Below are 13426 nucleotides of genomic sequence, written 5' to 3'. Positions count from 1 at the left end.
ATGGAATTTTCCAGCTAAGAGGAACAGTGAGATGATCTTTAGGAGTACAAGTCTCATAGATTAGTTACGTGCTCTCTCCTTACACTGCCAGACTCCTAAATCATTTAAGCCCAAGTGCTAGTGGGAGAAACTCAGCAATGACCCCTTATTGTCATTCTAGATCAATCGGCCTAGGTGATTTCACCCAAGTAACCTAATGTATGTAGCTGAAATTTTCCCATCTCTAAAAAAGAAGTAAGGATAACTGCCAGGTGAAGGATAATTGGCCAATTTCTGTAATTTCTGGTCAGATTAGTTGGAGTCAGTTTACTTTAGGAAAACTCGTATTTCTTAGATTTCAAATGATCACAATTTATCCTACTGTAGTCAAATAGCATAATTTGAAACATTATATAGCTACCAGTAAATTTAGCTAACCATATGACTTCCAGTCTTGGCTACACACAAAAATTTTTATACTTCCTCTCTCCAGACTGCATCTCTTAGATATCTGGAGTTTAGTCAACAGATGATATTCCCATCTGAGGAATGGTACATAGATTAGCTAAATGACATAGCAGAGAGTCACCATAAGCAAGGCTGGGGTCTGTAGTCCTGCAGAATAAGCAGTAGCTCATTTGTTTTCTCATCACTACTTCATTATGTTTCAGGTTCATATTTATTTATAATACCACCTTCTCCCACTAAGCAAAGAGCTACTTAAAGGTACAGATCATATATTTCCTTTAATTTTGTCTTTAAATCTCTGTATTCCACTACATAGTTCAGCATTAGGCCTTGGATTAATGAAGATTCATTGAATGAAAAAGGACACAAGTGAATTGATATTTGAAAACATGTTTTATTAAATTGTGGTCAGATTTCTGTCTAAACCCCTCCAATGGAGGATAATCACCTCCTCCTTGTGGGAGTATCTACATAATCACAGAACAGCTGGGCTGGAAGAGAAACCTCAGCTAATTCTTTGTTGATCTTTCTAGGCTAAGGTCAGCAAACAGAAGGATATTCAGCATGGCTGAAGAGGGTGAGTAGAGTGCAGTGTCAAAAAGAACCTGGAGACTCATACATCCCATAACAGGAAGCCTGCATTTCCTGAATAAATGGCACAGCATCAGGAATATAGTCAATTATATTGTACGAGTGATGTATCAATGTATCCACATATTGGGACAGACGCAAGCTACACTTGTGGTAAAGAGAGCATGATGTACAAACCTGTCAAATCATTATGTTGTACACCTGATGCTAATGTAACATTGCGTGTCAACTATACTCAAATGAGAAAAAAGAAATAAAAGGAAAGAAAAGAAAAGAAAGAAATGAAGTTTAAAAAAAAAAAAAGAGGTAAAACTGTTGAGGACCTGAAAAGGCAGGGGAAAAGGGAGAACAGTTTCGGACTGGAGGAAGCTGAAGAGCCAACAGGAGCATGTGTTCCTGGAAGGTGCAGTATGTCAAAAAGGAAGAAAAGACTATTAGGGAAGTTGGTGAAATTTAAATGGAGGTTGAATGATGATGTTATATTAATGCTGATTTCCTAACTTGGAGGATTATATGGTAGTTAAAGCAGCAAAGTATCCTCAGTGTGGAGAAATATACACTGAAGTATTTAGGGATGGTGGGGCATCGTGGATGCAACTTATTCTCAAAAGGCTCACAAAACAACTGATTATTATATATAAATATATGTAGTATGCACACACATACATACACGGATGGAGCAAATGTGATAAGATAATAGCAATTAGGAATCTGGATGAGGTGAATATGGATGTTCTTTGTAATATGCTTGGAATTCTTTTGAAAGTTTGATAATAAAATCACATTTTCTTCAATTAGAAAAAAAAAAAAAAAAACAACCTGGAGAGGAAGCTCACTAAAGTCCTGAATGTCATGAAAAGTCCAGTTCTTGAGCTACTATAACTCTTCTGGTACCTCTGCCTCTTCCCGTCTCCTCCATAGCTTCACTAATTCTTGGGTCTGACTTGAGCAGAAATAAGGCTAGAATTGCTCAAAGGACAATCAAATAGTGATAAAAGAAAATGAAATAGTAATAAAACAAATAGAAAATCAAAATAGTAATAAAAGCAAAAACAAAACAAAACACCCCACCAAGTCCTAATTTATTAACACAGAACATTGGTCAGCTGCTACAATTCAGGATATGATCAAAACTAAAGGCCCTACCCACTATTCCTCTTGTAGACCTTTGGTTCCTTCCCTTTCCTTTCAAGGAAGATATTACTCTAGGCAGATGGAAGTTGGGAATGGTACTTTGCCCCTCTGACATCATTTGCAAAGTTGAGCATGATTTTTTTTTATCAATAAATTTATCAATAAATCAATTTATTAAAGGTAAAATCAATCATGTTTGATTGAACTGCTAGATATCATTTTCATGGCTTCCTAATCATAAAATCTTCCTGGGATAGGAGATGAGAGATTGGGAAACTTATAATAAAGGCCATTAGTTAGAAACAAAAGGCCATTCACACAAAGCTGGATCTAATTGTAAATCCTGGTAACGCTAAAGAAGCAAGTTCACTCTAAGAGATTCAAAATTAATCTTCTTTGTCTAGGGTTGCCAGATTTAGCAAATAAAAATACAAAAACAAAATATGTTCCAAATACTATATGGGACATACTTATTCTAAAATTTGTTTCAGTTTTTACTAAAATTCAAGTTTAGGGGCGCCTGGGTGGCGCAGTCGGTTAAGCGTCCGACTTCAGCCAGGTCATGATCTCTCGGCCCGGGAGTTCAAGCCCCGCGTCAGGCTCTGGGCTGATGGCTCAGAGCCTGGAGCCTGTTTCCGATTCTGTGTCTCCCTCTCTCTCTGCCCCTCCCTCGTTCATGCTCTGTCTCTCTCTGTCCCAAAAATAAATAAACGTTGAAAAAAAAAATTTAAAATTCAAGTTTAGTTGGGCATCATGTACTTTATCTGGCTGCTCCTGTTCCTGAGGTCAGGCAAAGTTCCTAAAAATTAGTTCAATTGTTGCTTTAAATTTTCTAAAGAAACATAATTCTACAAACTAACTCTAAAAACTTTAGATGTCTGTTTTATTCTAAATAATTTTATTGAGCTATACACACAATTCAGCTATCCAAAATAAAATGTATAATTCAATAGTTTGTACTATGTTCAGAGTGATGCATCATAGATGTCTACTTTTTGTATTTGTTTAAATGTGGTATTGTATATGATTCTATTACTAAAGCTCTAAATGCCACAGTATCTGCTCTAAATGCCACAGTATCTATCCCCCTCCTCCTGTTTTTCCCATTTTTTTTTCTGTCCTTTTCTTTTAACTTCTCTGACTTCCCTTTGTGATTACACTTTTTTCTTTAATGATTTTTCAAATAATCCAAAGTAACCCATAAGTGTATTTTAACCATAAAAAGTCTAAAATCAGAAATATAAAGAGAGAAAATAAGTTTCCTTTCCCTTTTTCTCCCTTTCCCCAAAGAAACCACCATTAACAGATTGGTGTATATCCTTGGCAGAGTATTTATGTGTAAACATATACATATATACTTTCTAGGACAGAGGAAACTCTGTAAGGACTGTTCTAGGCAGACAATTTAGTAGAACCACACAATATATATCCCAAACAGTAAAGCATCAATTCAAGATAGGATGTAAATAAGACTTAAAATGAATTGGAGAGACTCAAGAGAAAGCTGGGTCACACAAAAGCTTATACGTGAATGGTTATAGCAGTATTGTTCATGATAGCCCCCAAATGAAAACAACCCAAACGTCTATCATCAACTGATGAATGAATTGTGGTATATACATACATTGGAATGGTATTCAGTCTTACAAAGGAAGGTAGTACTGATATATGCTACAACATGAACCTTGAAAATATTAAGCAAAAGAAGCCATTCACAAAAGGCCAGGCATTATATAATTCTATTTATGTCATGTCCAGTATAGGCAAATCAATAGAGATAGAAAGTAAATTAGTGGTTGGTAGGGGCTGGGGAAGGAAGGAATTGGGAATGAATGCTAATGCGTATGGGGTATCTTTTTGACATGAAAATGTTCTAAAATTAATTTATGGTAATGGTGGCACAATTCTATGAATATATTAAAAAATCACTAAACTGGGGGTGCCTGGGTGGTTCAGTTGGTTGAGCATCTGATTTCTGCTCAGGTCGTGATATCACAGTTTATGTGTTAGAGCCCCACGTTGGGGCTCTTTGCACTGATCTAGTGTGGAGCCTGGATCCTGCTTTGGATTCTCTGCCTCCCTCTCTCTGCCCCTCCCCCACTCATGCTCTCTCTCAAAAATAAATAAAAAACATTTTAAAAAGTCACTAAATTTTATGCTTTAAAAAGGTAATTTGATGGCATATAAGTTATATCTCAATAAAGCTATTATTTTTAAAAACTGCAGAAAACACTGTAAGAATTCAAGAAGGAAAGATGATGTGGAGGATGGGGGCAGGGGAGGCTGGTGGCTGGAACTGGTGAAAGAAGCTTCATGGAGAAAAACTTGCACTAAACCTAAAAGATGAATATAGGTTCAATATAAAGGTAGGAGACAGGTATCTAGGTAGGAAGAAGAACCTAATGAAAAGTTTGGTACTGAAGCCAGACAGGTTGTATGATAGTACAGAGGTAGGAAGAGTCTGAAGAAAGCAGGAGAAAAGACTGTAAAATCAGGTCTTTAATGTTAGGTTGATGACCTTACCTGAAAAGCAATCCCAGAAAGATTTTGAGCAGGGAAAAACAAAACAAAAACAAAAAAACCAATAGAGCTGGAATTTCAGAAAATTAATATGATGAATTTACAGAAGAACAGATTGCATTCATAAAATGACTTAAAATATTGCCATAATAGTCAACACTTCAAAATGATGAGAGCCTGAACTAAGAAAGCGGTAGAAAAAATAGAAAGGAGAGGGTAGATAAGCAAGATGCTAGAACCAGTCAATATTCACTCTAGGTATTATAAGTTTTCTAATCAGAAGAGGCTGATAGCCTAGAAAAGGGCAGAGGCCAAATTACTGGGTTTGCCACCGTTATTAACTCAAGCTAAAAGGACATCCTAGATGGACCAGTACTAGTTGCTCACTGCTCAAAACAGCACAAGCAGTAACTCTACTATAGTAGATAGGCCTAGCTTACTTCAAGGGATTTAGGCCAGGGAAACTGATTTCAATTATTTGTCACTAGTAAAACTTTGGACGTTTGAAATAACCCATATTTATAAATATTCAAGTTCTAAATTATCTTCTTGAACAACAACAAAACCATCAAAGTTCCTGTATTTTTTTTCATAAACATTTACCTAGTGTTTACCATATGCCAGATAGTGTCCTAAGTTCTTTACAAATACTACTTCACTTAATCCTCACAACATACTTACGAGGTAGCACTACTACATATAGCCTGATTTCGTAGATGAGAAGCTGTAGCATAGAGAAATTAAGAGATTTTCTCAAGATAACAGAGTAAGTGGTAGAACTAGGATTCAAACCTAAACAGTATGGCTCCGGAATCCATGCTTGAACCACTATGTCTCCCAAACGATCTTTACTTCATAGCACTTATTGTAGCTGTAATTTTATATTTCCCTGTGCTATTATTTAACATGCTATGACTTAATTCAAGGCTGTCCTTCATTAAAACATAATCTTCATGAAAGCAGGGATTCTGTCTGGTTTTGTTGCCATTGTATTGCCAGCATGTAGCCCGGTGGCTGGCATTCATTTGATGACCAATGAGTATTTGTTGAATAAGTAAATCAGTCTTTATTGATGATTGCCACATTCCTCATTTGCTTTGAACTTACTACTCCCTAAAGTATTCTGCTCTCTATATTTTCTGTTCATAAGAAGATGTAGGAGAAACTGGTCCATTAGTTTGTTTTCCTCAGCCTTCTTTCCTTTAGCAGTTCTGAGAGTAGTAAAGGGCTCCCTGGTTTTTCCCTCAGTTGAGAGTTCCCTAACTTCCTCTTCCTGGAACTAAAGCCTATGCCCTTGGGACGGAACTCTTCTTTCTGGAACTAGGGCTCTTGCCCTTGAAATAAGTTCTCTCCAGGAATCGGACAACTGCACAATGACAGAAAGTAAAAAAGGTTTAGTGTGGCCTGAAGTCAGTGACCTAATTTCATTCTCTGCACTTTTTTCGTTCCTCAAAAGGAAGCCTAAATATAGAAATACATTCTGGCTTGCTTTTTCAACATTTTATGTCAGAAAAAAATTTTTTTCATGTCAGGCAGTTCTAAATATAGAACTACATTCTGGCTTCCTTTTTGAAAATTTTATGTCAGAAATTTTTTTTTCCTCATGTCAGGCTTGGGTGTGATTACCTCAGCTCCCTTTAGTACTTGGACTCACCAAAGGAGAACATGGAAGTGGTATGGAAATCCTCCCTCACACCATAGCCAGACCTATTTGCTCTGTCCACAGAGAGGCTGCAAAGGATGACCTTATCTGTCTCAGCAACCTTTTTTCACACTGACCACTTCTTTTTAGCATGAGGCAGTTGTGAAGGATGGGGAGAGAAAAAGGAACACAAGCTTTTCTGTGAACCTCCAAATAAAAGTACAAAATAAAAGTAGAAATAAAAGAACAAAAGATAAGATTAGAACTACTCAAATTAGAATTCTCAGATAACAAAACAGTGGAGCTTATACTTGTAAGTACAAAGTATTTACTTTTGCAAGGTATATTTCCTTTCTTGTTCAGTTGTTTGGTAGATTGGAGGTTTCATTGATTGGTGGTTTGATTGATATGGTGGCCAGTCTGTTTATCTGTCATATGTACATGGGTGCACATGCATACCAACTTACTTTTTAGAAGCAATAAAAATGACATACATACTTACTTATTTACTGAGTAAATATTTACTGAGTTTACCTACCTCCATCTTGCCTTTCAAATAGAGACATTGCACAGTAGTACCAACTATAATTCCATGGAATTTCTGTAAAGGAAATAAAAAGATTCAGGATAAAATTTCTCATGCCAATACCATTTCACTGAAACATGTGCTTAAGACACTCGGTACTTGTTCTCAGAAATCCAAAATAATCTACCTCTAAGACACATATGCTAAATTTTAGAATTCATTTCGTATGTTCTCATCATAAAGTTATATTTTCAAAGCTTGGCAAACAGATTCTACTTTCTGTCAACCAAGTCTGAGCTGATGACTACACTTTGTCAGAAAAATTATCTGAGACAGATCATTGGAGATAAGCAAAAGAATTACCAGGTGATCTCTTAGTGAAGTTCTGGGTTTATGCCTTTGGTTAGTTTTTTTTTTATTTTTTAAATGTTTATTTACTTTTGAGAGAGTGACAGACAGAATGTGAGTGGGGGAGAGGCAGAGAGAGAGGGAGATAACACAATCCAAAGCAGGCTCAAGGCTCTGAGCTGTGTTCTCAGACACAGCCTGACACAGGGTTCGAACCACAAACCATGAGATCATGACCTGAGCCAAAGTCAGACGCTTAACCAACTGAACCACCCAGGCACCCCTGCCTTTGGTTAGTTTTCTATAGATTTTTATCCCATAGAGATACAAATATTTTATGTCTTGTGAAAAACATAACTCCAAAGGTTATGACTTGTGCACTTTAGGACTTCAATTAGGTTTATGTATAATTCAGAAATCTTAATCTTTCTTCATTAAACTGCCTATAAATACTTAGCTTCTACACTTTCATTTAAACTGATCTTAACATCTTACTGATTATCGCATTAATTAATGAGTTAAATAAAATATTTGACACCTGGTTTTCTACACAAAAAAACCCTGCTTTTTTCCCCCTTCTTTCTCTTTATCCTCAACCCAGAAAAGGCCAATAAAGTATATTTATTTTAATCAATTTCTTTCAGGTCTCCCAAGTCACCAAGTGTGGATAAGCCAAGACTAGAAAAGTCTTTTCATCTTAATCATCCCAAATAAGATTAGATGGGGGGAAAACTCATATCTTGAGGGAAATGTAAACTCTAAGTAAAAGGATATTTCCAGCTAGGAGATGTTCAGCTATCAGGAAAAAGCACAACCAGCTGAACAACTATGATTTGGAATAAGAATGTATCTTCCAGTTCTGCTCTCTGTGAAGCCCAAGTGACTTCATTAAGGATAAAATTCGTATTTCAATAATCTAGGCAGGGTTCCATCAAATAACTTTAGGAGCCAGGAAGTTAATAGCAGGTAGTTAGATGTAAAACAACAGGAAATGAAATACTAGGTACTGTGACAAATTGGAGAGTGCATGCATCCAAATTAAAAAAAAAAGAAAAGAAAATATTATGCAGGCTAAACAAAATTACTTTGTGCTTGTTGGCTACAAGGCTTGTATCCCAACCTAAAGTCTGTCTTTTTCTGTCAAAAGAACCTGTGTTCTCCTAACTAATGTTAGCAGTTCTAATATCACCATTCTCTAGGCACCCAGTTCTACTCTTAGTTGCGTACACCTCCACAGTAGGCTTGAGTTTCTACTGCTGCCAAGAAAGATGAGCCAAGAATGGGATATCCTGAAGTCCTGGCTTCTCTCTAACCCCTGCAGGGCCACCAGCAGCTTTTAGAGGGTAGTCTGGCCAAATCCACACAAGGAGCATAGCTAGGAATGTGAAATGGTTATAAGGAACATAACGGCCAGCCAGAGACCTGAGTAATGACTGTTTAGTTAGTATCAGGAACTCTGCACGCACATCATATTACATAGCAGCCAACTGGAAAGTACATTTAAGCTGTTAAACTGAGAGGGGGAAAAAATACAAACCTCAGAGGAGGAGCAGAAGAATGTGAGGGAAGGGAGGAAGAAATGGAATGTGGAGGGGGGGAGGGGAAGCGAGAGAGAGAAAAAGGAAAAGGAAAAGGAAAAGGAAAAGGAAAAGGAAAGAAAAGAAAAGAAAAGAAAAGAAAAGAAAAGAAAAGAAAAGAAAAGAAAAGAAAAGAAAAGAAAAGAAAAGAAAAGAAAAGAAAAAACATTAGGAGCTACAGAACCAGGTTTAATTTCACTCTGCTACTAATTAATGACAATGTGACTTGGAGCATGCTATTAACCACTTAGAAACCAGAGATCCTTCCCTCAAATTTCTTCTACAATGAGATTTTTAAAAAAGAAACAGGAAATAAATTAGGGACACACAAGATGGAGAAAGACCCACTAAAGAATAAATGTGTCAGAGAGAGAGAGGTGTAATTATGTTATTGCAAACTAAATACAACATTAGCTTCTTCCACCAGACTGAGAAGAGCTATGAGAGGATTAAATTAAATAATGTATGAAAATGTCTGCCAGAGTACTTGATTCAAAGTAGTCAATCAATAAATGGCAATGTTTTAAAATTTCTATATACATGCCCACTAAGCTGGTAAAAAAAAAAAAAGTTTAAGTCTAATAATATTGTGCTAGAGAGAAAGTAGAACCACTGGAAGGAACACTTACATACTATTGATGGTATTAAAAATTGGGCAACCACTTTGGAAAATAATATGGCTTTATCTTAGAGTTGATGAGGATTTATTCTATACCCCAGCTAGTCCATTTTATGTATACACCCTAGGGAAACTCTCATAATATGTCATATACAAAGATGTGTATGGTAGCACTCTCATAACAGCAAAATTGGAAACTAACCAAATAGCCATTAATGGTAGAATAGAGAAGTAACCTGTGTTATGTTCCTATAACAGAAAACTACATAGCAATGAAAATGAAGGAAATACAGTTAAATACGTTAACATGATAAAATCTTAGGAATATAATATGTAGGGGGAAAATTGAAAAAGAATACATATGATATTATTCCACTTCCATAAAGTTAAAAATCATGCAAAACTATATCATTAGGGACATATATTTTCAAGGTAAACCTGTAAAGAGAAGCAAGAGAATACAAAGTACAAAATTCAGGAAAAAGTTTAGGGAGAAGGTAGGGAGAATGGAAAAGGCATACTGAGAGCTTCAAGCTACACTTGTGTTCATGTTATTGTTACTCTTTACAAATTATACATTTGTTGTAAACTTTATATCTATTCAACACATAATTACAAAAGAACTAAAAAATTAAAGTGAATACACCAATTATAGGAAATACTCTATCTTACTCATGAAGAGAGTAGTTTCTTAATAACCCTTATTGAAAGAAAAAGCCAATTTTGGTCACCACATTAAAAAAATCATTTTATTTTGAGATAATTTTAAACTTACAGAAGAGTTGCAAAAACACTATAGAGAATCTCCATATACCCTTCACCCCACCTTACTCTTATGTTAACATCTTATATACCATAATAGAATAATTATACACTAAGAAATTAACCTTCGTATAACACTATAAACTGAAGTACAAAACAATTCTTTCTACTAATGTTGTTTTTTTTGTTGTTGTTGTTTTGGTTTTTCTTTTCTCCTTCTCCTTCTCCTTCTTCTTTTCTTGGCTCCAGGATCCTACATTGCATTTAGCTGTATGTCTTCTTCAATTTGTCAATGTTCCTCATTATTTCCTTGCATTTCATGATCTTGACACTTTTGAAGGGTACTGGCCAATTTTTTTTGTAGAATGTGCCTCATCTCGGGTTTGTCTGATATGCCCTTCTTAGTGCATGTATCAGGAGATACATGCTATCATGTGTATTCCTGGTGATATGAACCTAGATTGCTTGGTTAAGATGGTGTCTGCCAGAACTCTCCACCTTAAACTTATTATTTTTCTCTCTGTAATTACTAAACATCTGGGAGAAGGCTCATCACATTTTAACAACAAGGTTGAAAAACTCTAGACTCATAAGAAGTATCAAAGAGAAGGCAAGGAATAGCACTAGCTCTATAAGACATGGTTATAGGATTTGGACATGAGAATCTAAAGGTAGAAGTAACAGGTCCCACCTTCAGCTGATAATCTCCAAGCTGCCTAGACCTTGAACTAAATCACATAACATAGAAATGAAAACAATATTACTGAAACTTGGAGTTAGGGCTGGAGTATTGATCTACCAATTCTCAGTCTTCCAACTGGCAAAATGGTACAAACCAACTTCAACTTCCTCCAAGCCCCAGCTGTGATTCTATGCTGCCAGCATCCTGCATTTACCCACAGTTATTACACACACACACACACACACACACACACACACACACACACACAAAACAACCCTGGAAAATTTATTTAGTATAAAGGTTTACAGCAAGTCTTTAAGTTTATATTTATCTCAATCTGAAAACTATATAACTATAATAAATACAGTGAAGTCTGGCAATGGCATATTTGTGATACCAGCATAGCCAATGACTCTTACTTAGTACTAGAATGTCATAGACTGCATGCATACAAATCCTAATCGGTTCTCAATGAACAAATCTGTCTTCCAGAGAATAGAGCTCTTCATCAACAAAGGAACCTGACGATAGGACTCTCATACAGAGGCAGATGTGCTATTACCTGACTAACGCTAAGAGCTGTGTTTCTCCCAGACTGTCATATAAAATCATGAAAGCTTTCAGTCTATTCCATTAAGGTTTCTCAGAGTTAGCTATTATATCCAATGCACAAATCTCCAGTTACTCCAGAAATCAAGGTTCTCCCATCCCAATTTATATCACATGAATCTCAGCAAAGCTAACAAAAGTTTTCTTTTTTTAAAGCAACAGAGGCACATATACAAAAAAAGCAAGTCTTCTCCCAAAACACTTTTAAGAGGCACAGTCCAAAACCCACCAGCACTCCACGCTCTGCCTTTCTTCTCACAGTCCCCGCTTTACCTCATTTCAATCACAACTATTTTCTGACAGGAAAACACTCTAGAACAAGGATCTTCTTTAAAACTCGGGGAGGGAGGCGGTGGGAAGATGTTGAAACATCTACTAGTCTATGATGCCATTTAGATGACTAAACTTCCTTCAGTTTCCTACTTCTAATAGCTTCTTGGCTTTTGGGAACTTGCCACATTCCTTTGTTGTGGATTTTTTTCCTACTGTTTCCTCTACATAGAGAAAATGGGGTGAGTCTTGGCACCCTCATTTACAAACTGCTTTTTCCAAAGGTGATTCATGGACCTCTGATAACCTTTCAATTAATTTGGATTTGGTTTCAGGTGGTTTAAAACAAAAAAAAGCTGAAGACTAATATAAAATAAACTTCAAATACAAAATGGGTAGAAAGGAACCTACAAAATGCTACAGTTTTTTAGCTACTGCTTCTATGTTCACATTCAGGGTCTTCCTTAGGAGTTACCTGCTTAGTCTATAAGGCAGGTTTTGTAAAGCAATTGTGTGCTACAAAAACCCTTCTTTTCTGCCTACAGTGAGCTTTATATTGGGTCTGACCAAATATTGCAGTCCACACAATCTCCTTTTGGTGCTTATAATTTTGTAGTCTCACAAAGTAAGCAGTAAATATGCTTATTATGTAATAAAATATGATGCTTTCAGATGGTTTATTTTCCATTTTTTTACTCTATAAAAACAAGGAAACATTTACTTAGTCTTAATGGTTTTGCACACATAGGTACTTAACAAATGTGTGTTGAATGGAATTTTAGAAATCAAATTTATGCTCTCTTTTAAATAAATGTATTTGTTTTATAATTGGAGTCAAGGGTCAAAGAGAACACTGACTGATAGGGAGTTTGGAAATCTTTGTTCTATTCTATTCTCAGCTGGATTCCTAAATTATTTGTACTTAAAGCAAATGACTTTTTCCTTCAATTTTCTAGCTTTTCTCATCTATAATAAAGGGCAATACCTGTCACTTCCCTTTCTCACTCAAAAACAGAAAGAAAGAAAGAAAGAAAGAAAGAAAGAAAGAAAGAAAGAAAGAAAGAAAGAAAAGAAAAGAAAAGAAAAGAAAAGAAAAGAAAAGAAAAGAAAAGAAAAGAAAAGAAAAGAAAAGAAAAGAAAAGAAAAAAGAAAAAAGAAAGTAGGGATGCCTTCAGCCCAGGTCATGATCCCAGGGTCATGGGATGGAATCCTTCATTGGGCTCTATGCTGAGCATGGTGTCTGCTTAAGATTCCCTTTCTGTCTGTCTGTCTGTCTGTCTCTTTCTGTGTGTGTGTGTGTGTGTGTGTGTGTGTGTGTGTGTGTGTGTGTGTGTCTCCCCACTGCCCCTCTTCCCAATTCACACCCTCTAAAAAACAAAGAGAGAAAGAGAAAAAGAAACAGAGAAAGAAAAGGATAAAAAAGGGGTTTTCAAATGGTGTTATGTAGAGCAAGCAGGTTTCTCAGGGACTGAAATAGGGTTAAGGTAGAGAGGATCAAGGACGAAGAGGAGAGCACCTCCTTTCTCTCAACTTGAATAGCTCTGCTTTTATCTGGGATTTTCCTATATTTTAAGTTAAAAAAAAAGGTAGCTTCTGCTGCTAAAAACAAAGTTAGAAAATATCTGGATGCTTCTGGGATAAGTGATTATTAGAGTAAGTTAAAATGTACCTTTATAGATGGAACTCAACCTCCAGCTAG

The 13426-nt window shown here is 36.0% G+C and overlaps 1 protein-coding gene across 4 annotated transcripts in view; it reads right to left on the bottom strand.

The window, feature by feature from the left end:
- The window catches only part of LOC101086263 (phospholipid-transporting ATPase FetA-like), a 99703-nt gene that overhangs the window by 65150 nt on the left and 21127 nt on the right, over positions 1-13426 (bottom strand). For all 4 annotated transcript variants that reach the window (XM_019816163.3, XM_006939264.4, XM_019816159.3 and 1 more), the window contains one exon: positions 6873-6935. In XM_019816163.3, coding sequence (XP_019671722.1) covers positions 6873-6935 — 63 coding nt within the window. The remainder of the gene's footprint in view (positions 1-6872; positions 6936-13426) is intronic.

This window comes from Felis catus, chromosome D4 (assembly GCF_018350175.1).
Source record: "Felis catus isolate Fca126 chromosome D4, F.catus_Fca126_mat1.0, whole genome shotgun sequence".
NCBI lineage: Eukaryota > Metazoa > Chordata > Mammalia > Carnivora > Felidae > Felis > Felis catus.
The sequence above is the reverse complement of the archived record's forward strand: the minus strand, read 5'-3'. Positions and strand labels throughout refer to the sequence as shown.